This window comes from Marmota marmota, unplaced genomic scaffold, assembly GCF_001458135.2.
Source record: "Marmota marmota marmota unplaced genomic scaffold, marMar, whole genome shotgun sequence".
In the NCBI taxonomy this organism is placed as follows: domain Eukaryota; kingdom Metazoa; phylum Chordata; class Mammalia; order Rodentia; family Sciuridae; genus Marmota; species Marmota marmota.
In genome coordinates, this window is record NW_026000205.1 from 2482033 (window position 1) to 2506341 (window position 24309).

At 50.1% G+C, this 24309-nt stretch overlaps 1 protein-coding gene across 3 annotated transcripts; it reads right to left on the reverse strand.

Moving 5' to 3' along the window:
- Nucleotides 1-466: 466 nt before the first annotated feature.
- On the reverse strand, nucleotides 467-24218 carry Zswim9 (zinc finger SWIM-type containing 9). Of its 3 annotated transcripts, none has more exons than XM_015496619.2 (4): nucleotides 24038-24218; nucleotides 22736-23019; nucleotides 15315-15627; nucleotides 467-5141 (listed from the first exon to the last, which is right to left on the reverse strand). In XM_015496619.2, the coding sequence occupies exons 2-4, from the start codon at nucleotides 23008-23010 to the stop codon at nucleotides 3159-3161; spliced, it is 2571 nt and encodes an 856-aa protein (XP_015352105.1). In that variant the 5' UTR covers nucleotides 23011-23019; nucleotides 24038-24218; the 3' UTR covers nucleotides 467-3158. The 3 variants fall into 3 exon arrangements, with proteins under 3 accessions (XP_015352105.1, XP_015352104.1, XP_048646586.1); XM_015496618.2 differs by having other exon boundaries at nucleotides 24034-24218; XM_048790629.1 differs by lacking the exon at nucleotides 24038-24218 and adding an exon at nucleotides 23116-23884.
- Between the last annotated feature and the right edge of the window lie 91 nt (nucleotides 24219-24309).

Below are 24309 nucleotides of genomic sequence, written 5' to 3' on the forward strand. Positions count from 1 at the left end.
CCAATCTGTGGCTCCACCCCCTTCTGCGCCAGCCAAGACCGCCCGTTACCATGGAGACCAGAAAATGCCCCTCCCCCTCCCAATGGCCCTCATCCATAGACCCGGCACCCTGGGCCCAAACCTCTCGGACCCTGAGATGTATAGGGGACCCAAAATGGGAGGAGTGCTCGGCACTCCTCCGCAGGCACCCGACTAAGCCCCAAGCAGCCCGCACAGCTCAGACGGAGCGCCGACAGCGGCTCCTACCGCGCGCGCACTCTCCGTGCGACCGCCGTGGGCGCGGAGATGGGGCGGCGCTCCGCCTCCTGGGAGTTGTAGTTTCGTGTTTGCCGCCGCAGCAGGGACCAGTGGCCGGCCAATGGTGAGCCGGAAGGGGGCAGGAACAAGGTTACTGAAGCCAGGCATCTCAGATCCGGCGCGATCCCCACCCTAGCAACGAAGAAATGATGACGCGCCAGCCCTCCTAGCCAGTCTGCCATTTTATTCTATGATCTTTCTAAACCAGAGTTTACTTTGCACAGGCACTGGGGTACAGTGGAGCATAAAATCGATCTCTCACTTTGGTGTGTGGGACGATTGTTAATAATTGCAAACACAGGTCAATGGAAAACACAATATGTGTTAACAGGTAATTGGGGTGGTTTGGGGGTTGCGGAAATGCAGGCAACATTAAAACATTGGTACATATACTAATCCATTTATCCCCAAGCCCCGAGGTAGGTTCTATTATTATTCCCAAACCTTAATACAGAGAGGTCAGGCAACTGAAGGCCACAAGGTTGGAGCTGGGATTTCATACTTGATAAACTTAACCACAATGCTAAACTGGTAAATAGCCCTATGGTATGATTTCAGGAAGTAGTGCTAAGAATAAAGTAGAAAGAGGGTAAAGTGACTTTAGAAAAAATGCTCAGGGATGGCTTTCAGGAAGATACGATACTTCAGCAGAGACCTGAAGGGACTGATTTCACTTGTGGGATGAGCATGTGGGATATTAAGGTGGACTATATAGAGAGGAGTAAAGGCCACTAGCCTTGTTTTTTCTTTTTTCCCTTCTTCTTGCATTTCCCAAGGGCAAAATACCACTGTACATGCTGCTACCTCTGCCAAGAATGTACTTCTTCATCCTCTTTTCTTAGCCAACATGTCTTTCAAGTTTCAGTTCTAGAAGAATCATCTACCCTGGCCTGTTCTGCTGACCATACATCTCTTCCTGCTCTGTATTTCTAATGGAGCTCCCAGGAAACCTCAATGATGCTGCTCTGTGGACCATACTTTGAAAAGCAAAAGTCTAGCCAACCCCCTCGATGACCCAAGACACATAAGCCATAAGGGCTCATTGTTATATATCTTTGAGGTGCTGCTGTTGTTTACACAGCATTAATGTACCCAGAGATATCAGATAACTTTATTAAGTCCAGTTTCTTCCTTGAGATTTACTATATGGGTGCTGGTAGAAAAGTCTTTTTGCCACGGAGCCATGAAGTTACCAGAACTTCAAGTAGCTATATTTCTCAGCCAAGAGAGGGCCTTCTTTGGAAGGAATCCACAAAGAACAGGAGAAATGAGAGGCGAAACCTGACATTGTTACAGCATTAAGCAGCAGGTGAAGCCCTTCACTTCTCACAACTTGAACCTCTGAATTGTCTTTTACCTCAAATCTCCTTTGTTGCTGTTCATCGGCAACTGCATTATCAGAGTTTGCTTGAATTGCAGGCCCCACTCCAGACCTACTGAATCCAACTGCATCTCAACACAATTTTGAGAAGTGTTCAGTCACCTCAACCAGGACTTTCTAGCCTACATCAGTTGTGACAACAGAAACCCCAACTGAACTTCCCTAAATCACTAAGGTATCTTTCATTTAAGAAGTCCTGTGGTAGAGCAGACTCCAGGAACTCCCATCAGCCAAGCAAAGATCAGACTGTCTTCATGTTTCAGCTCAGTCCTCCACAGTGTGGGTTCCTAGTCACACCATCTCAGGGTGACTGCAAAGCAGGTCTAGACCAGACCATCTCATTCTGAAACTTCTTAGGAATGAGGGAATCTTTCTTAGAAGTTCCACCCCAACCTGAGCAGACTCATTGGCTAGGACTGGTCACAGGTCCATTCTCAAACCAATCACTGGCAAAGATGATCAGCAGGGGCCAGTCATTTGAGGGTCCAGAGGAGATAGGCGAGGCCTGAGCTGCCATGGCTTGATTCACTGTGGCTCCTCCATCCATCTGGCCCCCGGAGGCTTTGTTGATAGAAAATAGAGGGACACTAGCCAGCTCAATTTTCTTCTGCTTCTGGACCTCCCACTTTCCCCCTGAAGCCATGAACTCAGCATGGAAACCAAAATAATACTGCTTTATTCCGGTCTTTAAGCACAGTAGTCCAGACAGTTCCCCTTCCTGAGGAGAGTCTCCAGCCCATCCCTCCAGACCCCTGTTGCCCTTTCCCCCTTTTTCCAGGAATGGCCAACCAGAAAGTGAAGAAAAGCCAAGTGGAGAAACACCCAGACCATTCTCCTCTCAGTTCTCTCTCCACCTCTCTTTTGTCTCATCTCCTTTTAAAATTCCCTCTTCCCTGTCTCCTCCTCCTCCTCCTCTTCCTGGTTCCCATCCTCACCCTCTCTTGCCTCCCCTGCATTTCCTTACTTCTTTTCCATTTCTGCATCTTCCTGTGTCCTCTCCTCCATGGGTCTCCCCTTTTATCTTCTCTGCCCTTCCCTCTCCATGTCTTCTTGTCCTCCTCTGCTCCCCCACCCCCTGTGCACTCCCTGGCCGGACGAGTTCAATTTGGACCAGACCCTCCCCACATCCTGGTGTCATCCCTTCCCTCCACTATTACTCCCTCCCCCCAGCTCAGCCCCTCTCCTGCTTTCCACCTTGGCCTGACCCTGTTTATACCTCTCATCACACGTTTCCTCTTCCGAGGGAAGCCCTCTGAATCCACCCTGGCCATCGGCAGTTTCCACAGCTGTGGCTCTAGGACCTCAGAGACCGTTGCCAGCTTCCCCTTGGACCCAGAGAGGCAAACTGCCAAGATGAAGTCCCTGGATGACCCAGGAGGTGACCAGAGGGACTGGGGTGCCCTCCTTGGCCTCAGCACTGTTATCTTTGGGATTGAAGAATGCCCTCCAAATGGAGGGTGGCAGGTAGAGGGCAGAAGGGTCAGGGCTCCTGGGCGCTCCCCCAGCAATCCCTGAGCAGGTCCATGTGGAATAAGGCTGCCCCGGTGAGGAGGCGGGCTGCAAAGAGGTGCCGGCAGGGTAGGTGTCGAGCCGCATGGATGGAGCAGCTGCAGTGGGTCAGCGCTCCGTCCAGGAAGAAGTCTGAGGTGCCATCCTTAAGAGCAAACCCAGCTCCGGTCCAGTGGAAACCCCGGGTCCCGTGCTGCCTGGCGAAGGCCAGCTCCTCAGCCACCAGGTCTGCCAGCTCTGGCCCACAGGCTGCTCGGAATTTGGCCAGTGGCTCCCAGTCTACCTCCTCCTCTCCTGAGGGGCAGCAAAGCCTCTTTGGTTCCCTTGGGCCTTCTTCACTTCCTTCCTGCAGGGTCTCCCTTGCAGCTGGGGACTCACTCCTCATCACTGCCCGTTCTGGATTGCCTTCCAACACAGTTCCCATGGGGGTGGTGCACAGGACCCCATTCCCCAGCCCTGGACCCCTCCCTCCTGTGTCCAGCCCTTGTCTTGCTCTGTTTGTGGGGCCCATGGACGGGGCTCCCTCTCCATTTGCCACACCTGTGACCCTGGTGTCCCCGAGCTGGATCACAACTATGTCTTCCAGGCCTCGTCTTCTTTTGGCCCCCGACCTCCCTCCCCTCTCTTCTGCTAGCTCTGGCCCCCTCCTCCCCTCTTCTCCCCCCAGGGACCCCCTCCGATCTCCGTTCTCAGGGACTAAATCCAGGGGCTTCTCCAAATGGATCCCCCTCCAGTTTCTGAGACCCAGTCTCTTGTCCTTGTCCACTTCCGCCTGAGGCCCCTTCCAGTCTCCAAGTTTCAGACCACTTGCCCTTTCTTCCTGCAACGGGACCCCCCTCCAGGGGCTCCCTTCAAGACCTCCTGCCTTTTCAGACTCAAACTGGGTTCCCCTCTTTTCTATGATCTCTAACACCCTAATCCTTTGATCCTCCAACTGGCCTCCCCTCCAGTCTCTGATCTCTGGCCCTCTCAAGTGATCTTTCTCCAACTGGGTCCCTCTCCAGATAATCCCATCCAGCCCCCTCACTTTCGGGTTCTCCAACTGGACTCCTCTCTGTTCTCTGGCCTGCAATCCCCTCCCCTTCTCACTTTCTGGCTGAGCTCCTCCCCAGTCACTGGTTTCCAGACCCCTCACCCTCTCATTCTCCACCTGGGTTCCCCCCCTCCCGGGCTGGCTGTCCAGCCATGCTCCATCACCATCAGCGCCCTCGGAGGCTGCCTCCCCCACTGCGTCCGCCCACTGCATGGCCACCAGGTCGCGAAGGCACTGTGCCACACTGTGTGAGGGGCTGAGGCAGCGCAGAAGTCTCTTGCGGTGGCCACGCACCAGGGCGCACGCATCCAGATTACGGGATGCTTCATAGGCACGGAAACGCACCCACATGTCATGGCGGGGTGCCCAGTTGTGCTCGAAGTATTTAACAAAGGCGGCCGGGCCCTGGGCACGCAGCTCGGCTAGTGCCTCGGAGTAGGCTGCATAGGATGACGCGCCAGCCAGGCGGCACAGCAAGGGCCACAGACCTGGGTCTTCTTGGCTGGCACCGCCCAGCTCCTGAGCCTTGCTGAAGAGCGTCTCGAGGCCTTGCGCGCGGCAGATCTGCACTCGTGCGCATGGCAGTAGCTGGCGCACGGCCCGCAGCTGTGCTGCCACTTCTGGCCCCGCAGTGAGGCAGCGCACTCGGCCCTTGACGTCGGGTGCGCTTTGAAGCAATGAGACCAGCACAAAACGTAGGAGGCTTGGCGTGCCAGGGCGCGCCACACAGCAGGCAGCCTGGCGTGCGCGTCCTGCGCTGTCCACGCACAGCACCGCCAGCAGGTCCAGTGCGCCCTGCAGGCCGGGCAGTCGGTCCACCAGGAGTATGCGCGGGAAACGCCGCAACAGCGCTCTGGTGCGCGATGTCAGAAAGAACACAGTCTCTACCATAGCTTGATCCTCTACGAACACCAGCTTCACCTGCGGGCGAGGGCAAGGAGGCAGGAAAGAAGTCAGGGAACAAAGGGGCCACCCCGCCCAGCTCCCCAGACAGAGGCCAAAGGGGAAAAAAAAAAAAGCAGACTGAGCCCGATTGTCTGGGTTTGAGATCCAGGCACCACAACCTGTTAGCAATATGATATCTGCACACACACTTTTTGCCTAGCTTCATTTTTTCCTGCTGGGAACGGAGTGTTCATTGCTTCATGAGTCGTCAGGCGGCCTAGGGGCAGTGATTCTCAAAGTACAGGCCCTGGACCAGGAGCAGCAGCTGACGGATAGACATGCACCTTGTGGGGTTCATCCAAGACCTACTAAGGCTGAAACTCTGGGTGGGGCCCAGAAATATTTTTTTACTCCTCCATGCTGGGGCTTCCTAGGGCTGAATTAGGAGGCAGTCTAGTGGTAAACGGTGGACCAAAGAGGTAGAACGTCCAGATTGAGTCCTACCCCTACCATAGCCTAACTGCTTGACTTTCCCTCTCAGTATCTTAGTTCAGTTCCTCCTTAAACCCTCTGGGTTCTGAGACTTCTCGCCCTAGGAATTGAATACTCATTTCTTCCAGCAGAAGAGAGCAGCAGTTGAAAGCAAAGCCCCTGAGGACAGACTGACTGACTGGCCAGACGTCCTGGGATCTCAGTCCTGACCCTTCCTGGCTCGCTGGCTCTTGAAATTTCCCTAACCTCCCTCTCATCTGTAAAGTGATAATAGAGTTCCTCTGTGAACAGTCCTCAGTGGGCAGTGGCACGCCTGTAATCCCTGCACCCTGGAAGGCTGAGGCAGCAGGATCACAAAGTTTGAGGCCAGCCTGGACAACTTAGCAAGACCCTAATAATAATTATAGTAGTAATAATACTAGGGCTGAGTATGTAGCTGGGTAGTAAAACAACCCTGGGTCCAATCCTCAGTACCACCAAACAAAACAAAACAAAACAAAACAAAACAAAACAAAAAAAACCCCTCTGATTGTTAGGATGAAATGCATCTAGAACTCTTCCTGGCACAAATAGCGTCACTACTGTTATTCATTTGACAAGTTGTAAGTGCTCTCTAAGAGTTCAATATTAGAATAATGAGCTCTGCCCCAACACCACCATCCCAATTAAGCCAAGGCCCCATCTCTCTCCAGCTCCTGTGGGACATGGCACTTGCCACCCTCCAGGACTTGGTATCTTTTTTGTCAATTCACCCACTACCTGTTGGCCCTCCCTAAGATGTAAGCCCCACAGGGCCAGAATGTTGTTCCCTTTTGCATCTCTGATGCTTTTCAAGGCACCTGTCCCAGGAAAACAGTTTGAAACATCTGGAGGGAGGGAGGGAGGGAAATCCAATGGCCACTTCTCAGGAGTGGAGTTTCAGATAACAGACTGCATTTGAATCTCAGGTTTGCCTCATTAGTTATGGGACCCCGGGCAGTGACATCCCCCTCAATGAGCCTCAATTTCCTTGTCCGGCAAAATGAGAATGTCTATTTAAAATGGGATGTCCTGGTGAGGCTAAAATGAGGTCAGTCCTGTCCAAGGTTTGCAGCAATGCCTGGCATGTACAGATCCCAGCTATAGACCATCCTCCTGTAGCTCAGGCCCAACACTCGGGGCGATGCTTCTTTTCTCTCCTTCTCCATCCTCCACATGCAATCCATGCCTAAATCCCAGAACTATTCCTCAGAATGAGTCCAGATCCTAGCCACTTCTCCCTAACCCCACGGCTACCATCCTGGCTGGGGCCACCACATTCTCCCACCTGGGCTTCAGGTGTCCACTTTCACCCTGTCTGTTCCCCACAGTGGCAACAAGAAGCATTTTCAAAACTCCCATTAGATTGCTCCCTCCCCTGCTTGAAAGAGCTTCCCAGGCCTTCTCCTCCCACTCCAATTAAGATCAAGAATCCACATCACAATTATGGGCCTTGGGAGATGCTGTGGCTTGAATATGGGCAGTGTCCATATGCTTAAACCTTGTCCATCAGGGCAGCAGTATTGGGAGGTGCCATTGGCCTTGAAGTGCTGGGGCTTGTTGGGAGGTCCTGAGGTCATTGGAGATGTGTCCCTCAAGGGAACTGAGGGACCCATTGGACTCTCACTGTCCCTTTCTCTCTCTCTCTCCTTCCTGGATGGACATCTGGGTACTTGCTTTGGCCTGTATAGGCACCGCGAGGTGCCATCCTCACCAGAGCCCCAAACCAGTGGGGCAGCTCCATCTTGGACTTGGACCTCGTAGAACCATGAGCCAAAACATACCTCTTCTTATTTCCCAAGCAGCCCATGCCTGGTGTTGGCTACAGTGATACAAAGCTGACTAATAGGGGAAATTAGCCCTTTTGATCTCATCTTCTGTCTCTCTCCCACTTTGGTCTCAGCCACTCTGGCCTCATTATTGCCAAAAAGTCACCTGATGGGGAGGAGAGATTGGTAGCTATGAGCCAGGGTCCCCCATACTGTGCCAGTGGCTGGGGTCCCTCAGCCAGTCCCTAAGAGAGCTGATGCACAGCTGCAGAATGAGGCAGGATTGAATCCAGTTGTCCACACGTCTCTCCATAAACATCTGCACCACCCAAGCCCATCCTACAGGACCATTTCACGTTTCAAAAGTGTTGCGCTGTGCTCTGTTTAGAAAAACAAAAACAAACCTACTGTTCGGTTCAAAAAGAAGAATGAAATACTTTCCTAACCCTGAAATAATATATTCAGCATTGAAATTCAAGATATTTCTTAAAAAACCAGTATGCTTACAATTGCGTGAGTTACATAACTGCTAACAATTTTTTGACCATCATTAATCTGTACATTATTACTCTATGATTTAATCTTTTTAGTAGATGTTCAATCTAGACCTGCTCTGTCCTGCTAGCCATGAATCCCATGTTTAAATTTAAAAATTTAAGACTAGGGATGTAGCTCCAGGGGTAGAGCCCTTGTCTAGTATGAATGCATCTCCAGCACTGCAAGAAAAAAATTTAAATATATAAAAATTCATTTCCTCAGCTGCATTAGTCATATTTCATGTGTTCAACAACTACATGAGGCTAGTGTCTACTAGGCAGCAGAGATATATAACATGTCCATGATCACAGAAATGGACAGCAATGGTCTAGAAACTGACTTAAATATAAAAGCCATAATGGGTTTTTATAAAGTGCACATTTCTACAGAATTAGGGAAGTTCACATCTTCTTCTCCCTGGGAGTCAGGAATAGAGATAGACAGTAAAACATTTGCCTTGAGACTTGTCCAAAATCAAGCACTTGACTAACCAGAAGCTAATTTCTGCTCTTCCATGAACTACTCTGATTCCTGATCTTGGGTTTTCTTCAAAGTGGGGTCTATAAGCTTTTTCTTGTATACCCACTTTTTCTTTAAACCCTATGCTAGGCCAAAAGGAGACAAAAAGACCAAGGCAGGCCCCAAGTCCTGCCCTGTTGGACTGGTCAAGAGTCAATGAGCAATAGGACAGTTGGTGCTGCTTTCAGCTGAGAGGCACAAGGATCAGAAAATTAAGAGTTCCTAGAGCCAAGAGCCAGACTGTCACAGAAATCCAAATCCAGGTTTGTCTACCTACCAGCTGCGTACGTTTACACACCAGCTGTGTGACTTAGGGAAAGTGTCTGTATTTCTCTGTGCTTCACTCTTTCTTGTCTGCAAAGACAGGGAGCATAACTGCATCTACTTTATAAAGATAATATGAGGACTGAAAGGGTTAATCTATGTGAAGCACGCAGGCAGTGCTGGCGTGAGTGTTCGCTGGGTGTTAGTGGTTACCTGAGTGTGGAATGCATGCTGAACAGAAAGGCTAATGGGACCGGGTTGCTGTGTCTACCTCTGATGGAGTAAGGGTCATCGCTGAGAAGGAATCATTATTTCCCAAGATTGCAGATATGCACACTGAGACTGAAGGGCCCGAATGTGCAGTAAAGGATGAACTCAACAGACCTGGGCTGTCCAAACCCTGCACACTTCAAAGAAAAGTCTGGCCCTTGATCAGCTTCTGGGAGGGCCCTTCTAGGCCCTTGGCCATTCTGCCTGATAACAGAGTCTCTGTTCCGCAGACACAGGTCACATCAAGCAGTCTATGCTAACACTGTGTGACTCATGGTGGGGGCCTTGGGCCATGCTGTATATGCTGGACCTCTGGAGAGGCTGGAGACTAAGGTCAGACATGTCTATGTGACAGACCGCCACCAAGAACCCTGGACACCAAGGCTCGGGTTAGAGTCCCTAGGTGGTAATGCTTCATGCAATGTTGTCACCTGTCACTGCTGGGAGAACTAAACATTGTTTACATCCTCTCCTCCAGGCAGGGACACCTGAAATCTCATACCTGGTCACTTGGATTCCATCTGGTGTGCCTCTTGCCTTTGCTGACTTAAATCTGTATTTTTTGCTGTAATAAATGCTAACTATGAGTATAATGATTTCTTTGAGTTCTATGAGTCCTTCTAGTGAATCACTGAACCTAGGGATGGTCTTAGGGACCCCCAACTACCCCAGGGGAGTGACCTGCCAAGTCCATGGAATTAGCAAGTGGAGGGGCTGGGAGCCAGGTTCAGGCCTTTAGGAATGGTTGGGGATCAAAGGTAGGGGTGGGAGGAGATGTGTGGGTGGTACTTCAGGGGTGTGGTGACATGACCAAGGTGGGATTATGTAATGAATGCCTTGTTCTACCAAAGGCTTACTGGGCAAGTGCGATGTGCTGGGTACTGGTCTGGACACTGAGGAGAACAATAAGACATCCCAGAGTGGGAGGAGACAGCCAACAAACCGAAATGAATAAATATAAAGAAGATGATTTCTGTGAGTAAAGTCCTTGGGAAGGTAACAACGCACATGAAGTGGGTTCCCTGTGCCAGGTACAGTCCTGTGCACTGACTCTTTTAAACCTTATAACCACCCTATGAAACAGAATTATCAGCTTTCCATCCCTCTGTACTCCCTTCCCCAGTACTGGGGATTGAACCCAGGGGTGCTTTATCAAAAAGCCAAACCCCAGCCCTTTCTGAGACAGGGTCTCATTAGGTGCCGAGACTGGCCTTGAACTTGTGATCCTCCTGCCTAGGCCTCCCAAGTTGCAGGGATTATATGCACACACTATCACGCCTGGGTCATCTTCCTGTTCTGGAAGGGGAAACTGAGGCACTGAGGTCCAGCTGCTTGCCTCAAGTCACCCAGATAGTACCTGCCAGGTAGAGCGAGGATTTGATCTGTTTGTTATCACTGTACACTCACGACTTTGTGAAAGTGACCAAACAGGTCTGACCCAGAGTTTTCTGGCTGGAGGTATATAGTGCATGGTGGTTCATTTGGGGGCACACAGGAGCCCAGGGAGGAGCAGACTTTGAGGACCCAAGTGAGTGTAGGTGTCACTTCCAGACACACAAGTTGGTAACAGAAAAAGCATCTACCTTAGAAGATTCTACATGTGCTAACACCAGAAATCACAGCACTATGTTCTACCTATGCCTCTTCCTACATCTGAGTCCACATTTCCTTTATCACAAGATCAGAATAGTACTATTTTCCACTCTGATGTGCGGGGGACGGCGGGGCGGGGGGGATTGAGGGAATAAAAATACTAGCTGGAGAGCTAACACCTAGAGGGCTTCCTACTTTCTGGGCATTGTTTTCTCCTCTTCCTGTTACATACAAACCTATTCCTCACATAGCAATAGGTATTATCTGTTGTTCTATAAGGTATTATCTATTGTTTTTGTCCCCAAACTGAGGCTCATAGAAATTAGGTAGCCTGTTCATAACTTGTTCAATGTCCCAAAGCCACACATAGCAGTCAGAATGTGTAAAAAGCTGTCTAGCACATATCAACATAGAAGTTGGCAGCTGTTATTTTGTCCTTCCAAAGTTGGCTGATCTAATGCAAAAATAGGCTCTCATAGAGAACACTCCTGCTGGGAGTGAGCTGCAGGAGGCCCAGAGTCTACAGAGCAGGGGGACCCTGAGCCCCAGATTCAGGCAGGGTTTTGGGAGGGTCTTGGTGAAGTGGCTCCCCAGAATGTCCTTTATCCTTTTCCAAGTAATTGCAGTTCTCTCCATCCGGGACACTAGGTAATTATGCACCTCTCCTTACTACTTGCAGGTAGGCAGGGTCATGTGACTTGCTTTGGCCAATGAACTGGGAGCAGAAATGACCTCAGACATCACTTCTGGACAGAGCCCTAACTGCCATCCCAGACAGATAGAGTACAGCCTGTCCTTCTGGGTGCCCAAATGAAAGACTGGCAGTATTTCCTGCTTCCTCTCCTTGTGGGTGAGCAGTGAGTAAAGCCCACTGAGCTCAGCCACTGAGATGCCAGGGCTGGTTGTTACTAGAGCAAACCCCAGGCCTGACGCGGCCCCATCATTTGCCCCCTAATTTTTCCTCTTAAAAGAGAAACAAATGGGTATAGTACATTGGGACTATTTCACACTTTTCATTTTCTTTTTAAAAATTAATTATTGGAGCTGGGTATGGTGGCGCATGCCTATAATCCAAGAAACTTGAGAGGACTGTAAGTTTGAGGCCAGCCTCAGCAACTTAGGGAGGCCATGTCTCAAAATAAAAAATAAAAAGCGCTGGGGATGCGGCTCAGTGGTAAAGTGCCCTGGATTCAATCCCCAGTGCCAGAAAAAAAATTAATGGTTTGAATGTGCAAATTTCACATGGCCCAAAAGTGAAACGATGGAATTCATGTAATTAAGCAATTAAATGTCACACTCCCAGCTCTCCATTCTAATCATCCTGTTTCTGCTCTCTATTCCACCCCATCCACTTCTCTTGGCATGCTTCTGAAGTTTCTTTCTGTGAATATAAGCAAGCATACCTGTATGTCTTATTTTCTCTAATTTATACATAACATGGCGCATTGTGTGCAGTTTTGCAACTTGCTTTTTTTTTTTAAACACAAAAATGCATCTGAGAGGGGCTTGGGTTATGGCTCAGTGGTAAAGCACTTGCCTCGCATGTGTGAGGCTCTGGGTTCGATCCTCAGCACTACAAAATAAATAAATAGATAAATACATAAATAAAGGTATTATGTTCATCTACAACTAAAAATATATATATATATTAAAAAATTCATTTGAGAGATCTTTCCAGATCAGGGCCTAGAGTTTTCTCATTCCTTTTTAGAACTTCATAGTGTTCCATGATGAATGTGCCATAGATTAAATAACCAACCATCACCCACTGGTGACATCTGGTTGTTTCCAATCTTTTGCTTTCACCAATTACAGTTATCAACTTTGTACCCAAGTCACCCCACAGCTGTGCTGCCCAGTCTTGGACTGGAACCTCCAGAACTGTGAGATACATAACTTTCCCCTTTATAAATTGATTGCCTTGGGCATTTTGTTACAGTGACCCAAAGAGATACATTCTCCTTTGGAAGACTGCTGCAAAGCGAAAAGAATAATGTATGACACTTGCTTAGCTAGTCTTGGAATGACAATAAAGCATTCTTTTTTATAATTATTGACATATTAATAATGCAGAACTCTTTAAATAGACCCTTTAAGTGAAAGCAAGCTGGTGAAAGTATGTGAGTGATGGCCTGGACACATCTCACTTTCTCTTGAACCTCAAACCCATCTATAGGAATGACTTTTTACAACCTGAAAGAACAGGGGCAATAGGAAAGATGGTAGGTACCAAGCTTTGGAATTTGGAAAACAGAAGAACAAGCTGACTCCTCTCCTACCAAAAAAAACCCCATAAACCTTAAGTCAGAGCTAGGGAGTACTGAGTACCAACCGCACAGTCCTCCTACGGACCTGGCAAATCCGCAGTGGGAAGTTACAATACAGGTGCAGTAAAGAAGCAACTTGACCCCCAAATCCCACCTTTCCCTCCTCCTACCCTGTCTGCTGGTCCCCATTACTGTAGACAGTAAAGCAGAAAGGGGCACTGGCCTTGGGGAATCAGGCCCATCTGAGGATGAGGGAGGGGGAATCCCATATGGGACTGGGTGCATTTTGCTGACCAAGAGCCAGCTCCCCTGCCTCTTCCCCGTGAGGTTCCAGAAGTGGGCAGCCTGGCCTTCTCCTCCAGCCAGGAGGATGGAGCTTTCTCAGGGGCATCTGACCAGCCCCAGAGGAAGAATGAAAGACACTGACCCCTGGCCCTCCCCAACACAGAAAGCCAGAAGCAAAGTCGTGTGCAGAACACACAGCCCTGCTGAGTGGCAGGGGCGGAGGAGTTAATGAGGTTAAAAATACAGAAATGCAAACTTACCTGCACATTTATAGCACTGTGCTGTCCAACGCAGAAGCCGCCAGCCACATGGGGCTGTTGAAATTTCCATTACTTTAAGTTTTAAAACTCCAGTTCCTCATTCATACTAACAAAGTGGTCAGTAGTCCCAGGAGCCAGTGGCTACTACACTGGACAGCACAGATGTTTCTATCATTGTAGAAAGATCCACTAGTCAATGCTGGGCCATAGAATAAGAAGATATTAAATCTATGAGCAACTGGTGACTCTGCTGACCTGTGAGGAGGGGACCTGGGGCCAGGAGGTGACAAAGGGGCTTTTCATTAAACCCAGTTTGGGTTGGCAGCATCCAAGATGGAAGTTTTAAAGCCAATCCCATTCCACAAATGGCTTTAATTCATGGAAGACCTGCGGGATGCTTCTGGGGAGACCACCTGAGGTTTATTTATTCAGTGGGGACAGTGGGTGACAGTTATTAGCTCTGTGAAGACCAGTGGAGTAGGGAGTTTGTGTGTGCATACCCCCATTTTTCTCAGGGCAGCAAACTGACTTGGGTAGGGCTGTTACCTTCTGGAGGATGGGATTGTTGGAGTGGGGCTGGGCCATGCTTCCAACTGGGCAAGGGCACAGCAGTGAAGACTACAGCCTGGATCCAGACTGTGGGCCCCAACCCCGCTTTGCCATTAAACAGCTTGGGACTCTGGGCCAGTTACTTGACTTCTCAATGCCTCAGGGGTTTTGTTTGTTTGTAAAATGGGGAATGAGAATAGTGAAGGCCTTCCTCATTCATCTGAGGTGAGATTTCAACAATGACAACAAGGGCTGGCATGGAGCTCGTGGTAAGCACTTAAAGCCCTGGGTTTGATCCCCAGATCAAAAAACAAACAAACAATCAAACAAAGGACAAAGAACAGAATAAGGAAGGAGGATATGGAAAGCACTTAGGGTAGTGCCTGATACACTGAAGACTTTAGCTAAGTTATCAGCATTACCTGAGGATACAGGCGGTTACTGGCCAGGTGATGGGTGAGTACTCTGGGCCTGTGCAAGGGGGATGGGTGCACAGCTCAGCTCTACCCTGAGCTGAGTTCATTTCTAAGCTTGAAAGACAAAGATACAGCCACGTGGAGATACCAGTTTCCCCCCTCCTTGCCTTTTTTTTATTAAACTTCAAGCCCCCTCCCTGGGCTGCAGAGATGGAGGGGCAGCACCCTTGACTCGCCAAGCTTGCTCCAGCCTCTAGGCCTTGGCACTGGCTGCCCCCTCTCCTGGAGCTCTTCCCTCTGACGACATGGGCGTCCCGTCCCTTCCCTGATTCACCTTCTCTTTAAAAAGGCCTTGCCTGACCACTCAGATCAAACAGCACCCCTGCAGCGCGTCTCTGAAAGCCCCGGCCTTGCTCTGCATTACAGGTCTCCACTCGGTCACCTTCTAGGGCACAGCACCCCCTTCTCATTCTTGATCTGGGCGTGGAACCCTGTGAACACTCTTCAAACTATATACTGATCGTTTTGTACTGTGCATTTTCTATCTGTAGTTTAATTTAAAAACAATTAGCATCTTCTGCCAGCTTTGGCGTCCTCCCCCTATTCCCCCGAAGTACTGACACCTGGACGTGTTTGTCCACTGCTGCTTTCTCGTACTGGAACTGCAAGTAGCTGACGGTCATAAATGGCTATGTGAATTTCAATGGATTAATATTAAACGCATCCAGTTCCCCTCACACTGGCTGCAATTCAAGCACTCACAGGCACAGGATCAGAACATTCCCACTGGGGACAGGTGCACATCCCACAGGGGACAGGGACGAGTCTCTCTCTGCCCCATGCCGGTTGCCCACAGAGCTAAGGAATGCGTGGGTGCAGGGAAGGGGTGCAGGGAAGGGGTGCGGGGAAGGGGTGCAGGGCAGAGTGGGTAGGGAAGGGACAAGCGACTCGCTGTCTCCTGAGATCCTACCTTGGCCTCGGGGTCGGTGCGGAAGAGCCCCTCCAGCACGTGCAGGGCGTCCAGCACACCGTGGTCGGGGCCCTTGCAGTGGGACAGCAGGCGGCGCACGTCGGCGGGGGCCACGAACTGCTTGGAGATCTGGTTGGTGATGCGCACCGGCAGGCAGGCGTTGGCCAGCAGGTGCCCAGGGCGGAAGTGGTAGGCGAACTCCCGCGGGCAGGCCGGGTGCGAGTGGGTCAGCTGGCACTCGGACACCACTAGTCGGTCCCGCAGGGGGCTCAGCTTGACGGTGATGAAGGCCGGGCAGCTGGGCTGGGGGGGCCTGCGGGAGGAACCACCACAGCAGGTCACATCCCTCTGCCGCTCTCTCCTTCCTGTTTTTTTCTTTCTTGTTTTTAAATAATTAAGTTTTAATCATAGAGGAGAGTAGAGAGCCTTTTAAGAATATGCCGGCTGTGTGATCTTGGGCAAGTCACTTCAGGTCTCTGTACCTCAGTTTCCACATACATTCAAAGGTGGGTTAACAATCATCAGACCTTCTTCATAGGGTTGAGGATGGAAAGGGCTGATACGTGTAGAGCACACAGTAAGCACTACATGTTTGTGAAAATTCTGTACCCACCACCAGCTGTCAAAAGTGAACCAATGCTTTATTATATTACCTCCAAAGACTTCAGCAATAAAACATCTTAGTCTTGTATCTGCTTCTGGTTTAGCAATAACAGCATCACAAGTTGAAGCCCTGGGTGAATTCTGTCCTAACAAACCCCTCTTCATTCTGCCCCCAGAGGCAGCCACTACCAAAATCATGGACTTCACCTTCCCACATGGTTTTATGTGCCCCTAAGCAAGGGAAGGTGTGTTTCTCTGCTTTCCAACTTCATATACCCCAGGGGCAATGACCAAGGAGATGACCAGTGAAAAACCCAAAGAAATACCACTACACACCAGCAGGATGGCCCTAAGAGACCAGTGAGGGACATGGTGGCAGGAGCCTGTAGTCCCAGCTGCCTGTCAGACTGAGGCAGGATTGCTTGAGTCCAGGAGTTCAAGGCCAGTCTGGGCAGCCCAGCCAGATCCCTGTCTCAAGCAAAACAAAAAAACACGAGAGAGAGAGAGAGAGAGAGAGAGAGAGAGAGAGAGAGAGAGAGACTGATAACATGCAGCCTTGACAAGGACACAGAGCAACCAGAACTGTCATGCCACCAACACGAGCATCAATGGAAAACCGTGTGGCAGACCCACTGGCAGGGCCCCGGCTCCCTGTGCCCTTGCCATCCTACTCCAGATAAATGCCTGCACATGGGCACCAAAGGAGACGTGCAGGTGCTGTGAGCTGGCTTGTTCACCGCAGTGCCACCTACCAGCCAAATACACGAAACCCAACATCCAAGAGTGAGAAAGCAAGTTGTGGCAGATCCCAAGAGTAAAATGCTCATCAACACTGAGAAGGCACAACCTTTATGATCTCCAACATGGACGCCCTCCACACACCAGCTGTCAGAAGCCAGATAGACTTCAACAGCAGGCAGCAGCAAGTGGCTGTTGGAGGAGGCTAGACAGCGATTTCCCTGGGCTTAACCCTCAGGGGAGGGAGGAAGTGTGTGGGGGGAGTTAGACATGTTCTGGCTTCTGTTCAGGGTGCTAGTTACACGTTTGATTTTGGGGAAAAATCACCATGTTGCCCATGTATGATGTTATATTAAACTTTTTGAAAGTTTGATCCCAGTGGCTCTGGGAGGCTTAGACAGGAGAATCATGAGTTCAAAGCCAGTCTCAGCAAAAGCGAGGCGCTAAGCAACTCAGTGAGGTCCTGTTTCTAAATAAAATACAGAATAATGTATTTTGTATAGGGTACAAAATAGGGCTGTGGCTCATTGGTCAAGTACCCCTGAGTTCAATCCTTCGTACCAAAAAAAAAGAAAAAAAAATTAAAAAATTAAGGGTCCTAAAATGGGGGGATTCTGGATTATTGGTCGAACCCAATGTCATCTCCTTCAAGAAACAGAGACAGACGAAGATGCTGCTCTGTTGGCTTTGACAATGGAGGTAGGAGCCGAGCCAAAGAACTTTGGTGGCTCCAGAAGCTGGAAGCAGGTTCTTCCAGAGCCCCTGGGAGGACCGCAGGCTGGAGTGAGACCTTCTGACCTCCAGAACTCTAAAATAATAATTATCATCTTGGGCAGTGTGGTGGTCGTGGCTCATTACAACAGCTATGGAGAGAGAGACGGCGTCACCGTGTCCCTTGGCAGCCTGCCAGCTACTGCTCAGAGGTTCCCTTTTCAGCCTCGTTCCTTCACCCTTGCCTCACGCTCACTGCAGACTCTCCGGCTGGGAGGGTTCGCAGGTCTTCCTCCTCACAAACAGCATCCCACTGGGCCCTCTCCAGGCCACCTCTGAGTGTAAGCAAGCTTGTCTGGAGGGTGGTCCTCAAGCTGCAGGGTGTATGTAGCCCATGGCACAGGCAGTTAGAACCCCAGGATGAAGAATGAAATAGAACGGGAAAAAGAAATTGTGTTTGGGTTTGATTCCCAGCACTGTAACCAAACCAAATAAAAAAAGAAACAAAAAGTCTCAACCCGCATCTCCCTGGTAATGTTCATGTTGGCATCTGCTTCCTTAAAGGTCGGGGAAGGGCCAGTGCTTCTCCATGAGGGTGTGACATCAGCATCGTTGGTAGGAGGTTTCAGGTTTGTGAAGGAAACTTTTTCCACAAAGGGCCAGATAATAAACATCTCCTGGAGCTCTTCTACACACATGCCATAGACAATGTGCAAATGAATGGATGTGGCTGTGTCCCAATAAAGCTTTAATTATAACAATGGGTCACAGGCTGGGCTTGGCCCCAAGGCCTCCTACTTGGTTGAGCTTGGTAACATTCCAGGGCCCAGCCAGTAGTGAAGAAGCCCTGGCTCCTGGTGAGGCAGTAGTGCCCCCTAGAGAATGATCACACATTTTCTCCATGTGCTCCTGAGAAAGGGACCCCCCTCAGGACCACCAGGATAAATACTCAAGAATTTTCTTGTTAAACCAAAAGGGGATCTTTGACACCCCCCCTTTCCTCTTACATGACAGTTTAAGAAAATCTGGAATTAGAAACTTTTTTTTTTTTTCGGTACTGAGGATGGAACCAAGGGGCCCTCATCCATTGAGCCACAGCCCCAGTCCTTTTAAATATTTTATTTAGAGACAGGGTCTTGCTAAGTTTCTGAAGTTGGCTTTGAACTCAGATCCTCCAGCATCAGCCTCCATAGTCTCTGGGATTACAGGTGTGTGCCACCACACCTGGCTAGAGTTAGAAACTTTTTGCCTAATTTAAAGCAACAAAATAATGCAAATCGAGAAAAATTTTAAGCATGTAAATCATTATAAATAAAACAAATGTCCACTCACCACTCGGCTTCAGGTGAAAGCAAAAGAAACTGCCAACAGCAGTTTTGTGTTGGTTTGTTTTTGCAGTGCTGGGGAATAAACCCAGGGACACTCTGCCACTGAGCTACATCTCCCAGCCTTTACTTTGCCCAGACTGGCCTCCAACTTGATCCTTCTGCCTCGGCCTCCTGAGTCACTGGGATTACAGCGCCACCATGTCCCACATGCAGCTGTTTCTGATGTACCAAATGGCAAGTTCACAGGATTCTACCCAGGCCATTTTCCTGGAATAGTTCATGCACTTTTGTGAAACTGGTCTGGCCTCTCTCAGCCTAGGAGTTTCAGCCCCTAGGACAGGCCCTCCCTCAGGGGAGGCCACCTCTTCATGAAGTCTCACATAACCACCTACAAGTGCCCCAACACACCATTGTTGTGATTTCCTTCCACCTGTGGGTGGGGGTGGTAATGCTACCCATCCCCCACTCTAAATGCAAACTCCACATGGACAGGGACTTTTGTCTGTTTTACCCATCTTTGTGTCCCTAGCACCTAGACCAGTACCTTGCCTCTGCAGGTGTTCAGGAAGTATACAGCTGGCCCTCCATATCCACAGGTTCCACATCCTCAGATTCACCCAACCATGGATCAAAATATTTGAAAATAACTTGTGTACTGAACATATAGACCTTTTTTTTTTTTTTTTTTTGTCAATTCCTAAACAACACAGAACAATTTACATAGAATTTACACATATTAGGTGTGTCACCTACAATTTAAAGTAGATGGGAAGATGTAGAGGTTATGTGCAAATGCTAAGCAATTGAATATAAGGGACTCAGCAGCTGAGGATTTTGGTATCTGGAACCAATCCCCAGGGACAACGGTATGATAAGTGAACGCCTGAATCCACTTGGTGACCTAGACACTTGTCACACCTTCCCTGGGATATGCACCCCCATCCCATCAAAACCATCCATCACCACCACCTGCCCATCACTCCTCGGAAACCTCTCTTGACCATCCAGATTTCTCCACAGCCATCAGTGCTTCCTCCTTCATGAAACACCCTTCTCCCTTCCTTCAACCTAGTCCACTCTTACTCATCCTTCAACTGCAGAACCAGCACCACCTCCTCCAGGAAGCCTTCCCTGACCATCTTTGGTCTAGGACAAATTCCATCACACACCAAGGTGATGGTTTGATTGATGCTGTCTGTTCTGTACACTCCTCAGAAAACCCCAGCATCGAAGGTATATACCCTGCACTTAGCAAGTGCTCAAAACAATTCTCTTGGACAAGGAGGCTTGTGCCTAGAACCAGGAGATCTTTAGGGTGCTGGTATGTTCAATTCACATACTGACTGAAGTAAAAACAGAGGGAAGGGAAGACCATGGCTATAAGAAGCATGACTTTGCAGTCAGACAGTGGAGTCCCAATTCTGGTCTCCCTCTTAGCAGCTGTGCTATCTTGGGAAAGTCTGTGCCTGAGTTTCCTCATCTGGAAATTGTGGCTGAAATCATATCAGCCTCACAGACAGAGTTAAATAATGTAGAAAAGGGGTGAGTACCTAACCAACACTTGAAAAGCAATAGCCACTATTTTTAATACATTTTTTTTCTTCTTCTAAAAGTACTTTTGATTTATTTGTGTTCTCCTTGCCCCTTTTACTCTTGATCTTGCAGGTTTTAAATATCTTTATGTTTTCAAAGGCTGGAGGGTGTTGGGAAAGGTTGAGCAATCCTGACCTAGAGAGGGAAGTGCTCAGAGGTGAGGGAGAGGGACTGGCAGTTGGACAGCTGGAGCAGCAGGGAGACTTGGAGGGGGTCACTGTGCAACTTTTGGAAAGAGGGGAGGAATGGCCAGGAAGAAACCCCCTGTTTCCTGGACCCCAGGCTGCAGGCTCCTTTCTAGCCCCCCAACTCTCCTCCATACTGTCTACCACGTGGCTCAGAGGGATTTTGCTACACCCAGAGCTGATCTTGCTCACAGCTTTCTGGGGCTCCCTGGCACCCCCAGGATAAAATCTCAGCCACTGGACTCAGCCCTGCAATGTTCAGGCCTTGAAGACATTCCTCACTTCTGCCTCTTCTTGCACTAACTTTTGAGTCTCAGACCTTGGCTCAGGGACCGTGACACAGAAGAGACCCGGCTTCAAGCAGCTGGGGGTAGGTGTAAGAGCTCAGAAATGATTGATAGGTCCAAGTCACTGACCCCTCTTGAGCTTCCGACCCCATGGTCCAACTGGTCACCAGGCCCATACCCAAGACACTGTCCTCACCTACTCTATAGCCCTGTCTGTCCTGCCCAGGGCTCTGATAATCATTGGGACATTACTTGTACATACTAAGCACCGTGTACTTATTAAGTCAAACACTGTGCATACATAAAGATAGAAACAAAGTCCTTCAAGGTTCCAATTACTAGTCACCTCTTATAGAAAGCCTTCTACAAACCATCCTGTAAGCTTTCAGGTATTCAATCTTACTCTCGGAATTATGGGCCACTACTTCCATTTACTTATTTAGTCTTCTCCATCAGATTCTGAGCAGTTCAGGGGCCTAGCTAGCTCTGGGTTCCAAATGTCCAGCAAAAGGTGTGCACACAGTAAGTGCTCAATAAATATATTACATTGAATTGGACCCTGTTAGTGATTCCTGATTAGGCCTGAGCTTCTTGCAAGCCCATGTTCTAGACTGCCGTGTGATGTGTTGAAAGTACCAGCACCCTAAAGATCTCTTGGTTCTAGGCACAAGCTGTAGGGAAGACTAAGCAGGATGGACACTGTTCTGCTTTTGGCCTCGAGTCTCTCCTTCTAGAATAAAGAGGCAACTAGAGAACAGTAAATGTTAAACAACAAATGTTTAAATAACTGTGGGCGAGGAGAGCTGTGGAATGCTCCTTTTGTATTAGATGAGCTTCTGAACAATTAACATCCATCAGCTCAGTCAATCCTCACCAAACCTATCAGACAGACTCCTCCATCTTCCAAGTGAGGTAACTGAGCCAGAAAGGTGAAGTCACACGCTCAACAGCACTGACTCATCCTCCACAGAGGAAGTTCATTCTGCACTTTTGACTCTTGTTACGGCCATCATTTAACCAGCTGCCCTGGGACCTGGGGCAGTGGCCTTCTCCTGCACAATCTCACAGCATCCTTACAACAGCCCTCAGAGACAGATACTATGACAACCCCATTTCAGGGCTGAGAAAAGTGAGGCTTGGAGATGTGAAGTCCATTGCCCAAAGACCTGTCTAGTGGGCAGCAGAGCTGGCCTCAGGCAGCCTGAGGCATAGCCTGTGTTCTTAAAACACTCCACTCTTGTCTATGGCTCCACAACCCAGGATCTCAAACTCACACACCTGCAGAGGCCAAGCAGGTAGGATAAGGAAAGTGAGAGCACTGAACATGAAGCAGCAGAGCCACAGGGTCTGGCACAAACCTGAGCACCAAAGCTCTAAAGAAGAGATGGCCGTTAGCTCCCTTTCCTGTCCAAGGGAATCTAGAAACTCGGCTTGACTTAAATGAGCTATTTAAATGTGGATCAATGAGAACATCCCTGGCCCTGGTGAGAACTGGCTTCCCAGGATTGTTCTCCTGCCCCTCCTTGTCATATTTCACAGCTGTAGAGAGCTACCTGTGAGCTGGATGTACATCTACCTGTCCAGTCTGAAAGTTCTAGAAGGGACAGGGATTTTGCTCAATGCCCCCAGCCCCACCCGACTTAACTATTGTATTCTCTTGACAGAGGAATCTTTAGGTCTGGCGGCTTTCCCTACAATTTAGTCTCTGACTTTTTCTCTCTGTGTGCTAAACATGGCTCTCTTTCTCTGGCTTGCTCTGAAGTCTCTGTAATTTTCTTTTCCTGTCTTTTGGTTGTGTCTCCCTCTGTGAAAGTCTACAAATTGGGCTCCACCTCCATCTTAGTTAAGCGTCCTTCCTTGACTCGCAGTCTCTGGATATTTAGCAGCCTCAGTCTGGCTCTCTCCCTCACATGTCTGGGTGCGGGGCTCCCTGCCCTCCCCCCCCTTGTGTCCCTCCCCCTGCCGAGCTCACGCACCACGCTGCGGGCTGGTTGGCCGCGCGCATGTCCTTGCACACCAGTAGCACGTAGCTGTACTTGAGCACGTGGATGAGCCTGTACAGCGGGGGCGCGCTGGCCCAAGGGCTGCGCGCCACATGAGTGGAGCTCTTGACTGAAAAGACCACCAGCCGCTGCTGGCACCATTTGTCGAAGAAGCGGCTGAACTCAGCCCAGGAGAAGAAGGCTCGCTCCAGCAGCTCCTGCTCTTCCTTCCCGGCCGCTGGGCTGGGTTGGGGCTCCGGCAGTTCCATCCTGGGGCCCTGAGTGGAAAGGGGGAGTAGTGCTATACCTCAGAACCATCCCCACCCAAGGTATCTCATATCCTTAGTCTACCCCGTCTGTGATGGTACCTCTACCTGTAGGGACCCCAGCTGGATCCAAGATTTTTTTCTCTAGATATGAGTCTCCACCCCGTCTTTCTTCTCTCCTTGACCCATTTCCCCCTGGCTCACTGCAACTTATTCTAACTGAGGTAAGGTTCAGTTGGGCTACTTCTCCCAATATGACCCTGAAGCTCAACCGCAGATGACTCCTTATTTTCTGAACTTCAGACAAGGTTTCTTTCCCTTGGCATATGTCTCCCACCCTCGGCAATAATCGGAGTGTCCCATTCATCTGCAACTCCCCTTTTCAGGTGCCTACACTTGGCTATCCATGCCCCTTTCTGCAGATGCTCCATCTCCAGATGTGCTTCCCATATCCAAGCACGGCCCTCTCATCCTCAGGCATATTCTTCATGCACCTGTGGCTCCCTCCTCCCCAGATAGATCTCCCATATGCAGCAGGTGCCTTTCCCCCAGATGTGACCCTATGAATCATCACATTCAGCTGTGGCTGCTGCTTCCCAGAGATGCTCTCATGTCCAGACGTGCTCCCCACGTTCAGTCTCGGACCCTTTGCCTACAGGTGTGTGGCCCACTTGTGGACAGTCCAACTCTGAGGTATCACCAATATTCATCTGTGGTGCACCTCCTCCTAAGATGCATGCCCCGCAGGTCAAGTTGCGGCCCCTTCCTCCCAGCTAGAGCCACTGTCCTTTCCAATGTGCTTCTGGTTTCAAGACAGGGCCCCTGGTCCTCGGACCGGCTCTTCACCCCAGATGCTCCCCCCATGCCCGGCGTCTTCCCCTCCCTCCTACACCTCCCTCCAGCCTTCTCCCGCCTCCCCAAGCGCTCCTAGTCCCGCTCGCCGAGGCCCCTCCCGCCCCGCCGTCCCTCCCAGCGGCGCTTCTCGGCTCCCCCAGATGTGCACCCTTCCCGCCCCCCCCAACTCACCTACCCAACCCCGAGCGGCGTCCACCTCCCACAATGCCCCGCGCCGAAGCCCGGCCCGGCCCTCGTTCCCGGGATGCCCCGCGCGGCCTCTCGCCTCTCTTCCCGCCGTGCCCGGCGCGGCGGCTTCCTCCGAAAGGCAAATCCCCTTTTCCCGCCAGTCACCCCGGGGGCCTGCAGCCACACCCGCTCATTCAGGAGAGGGCAGGCTCGGGCCGGCTCGGGCCGCTTCCCAGCATGCTGTGCGCGAGGGCTTGCCCTGCTTCACCCTCCTTTCCA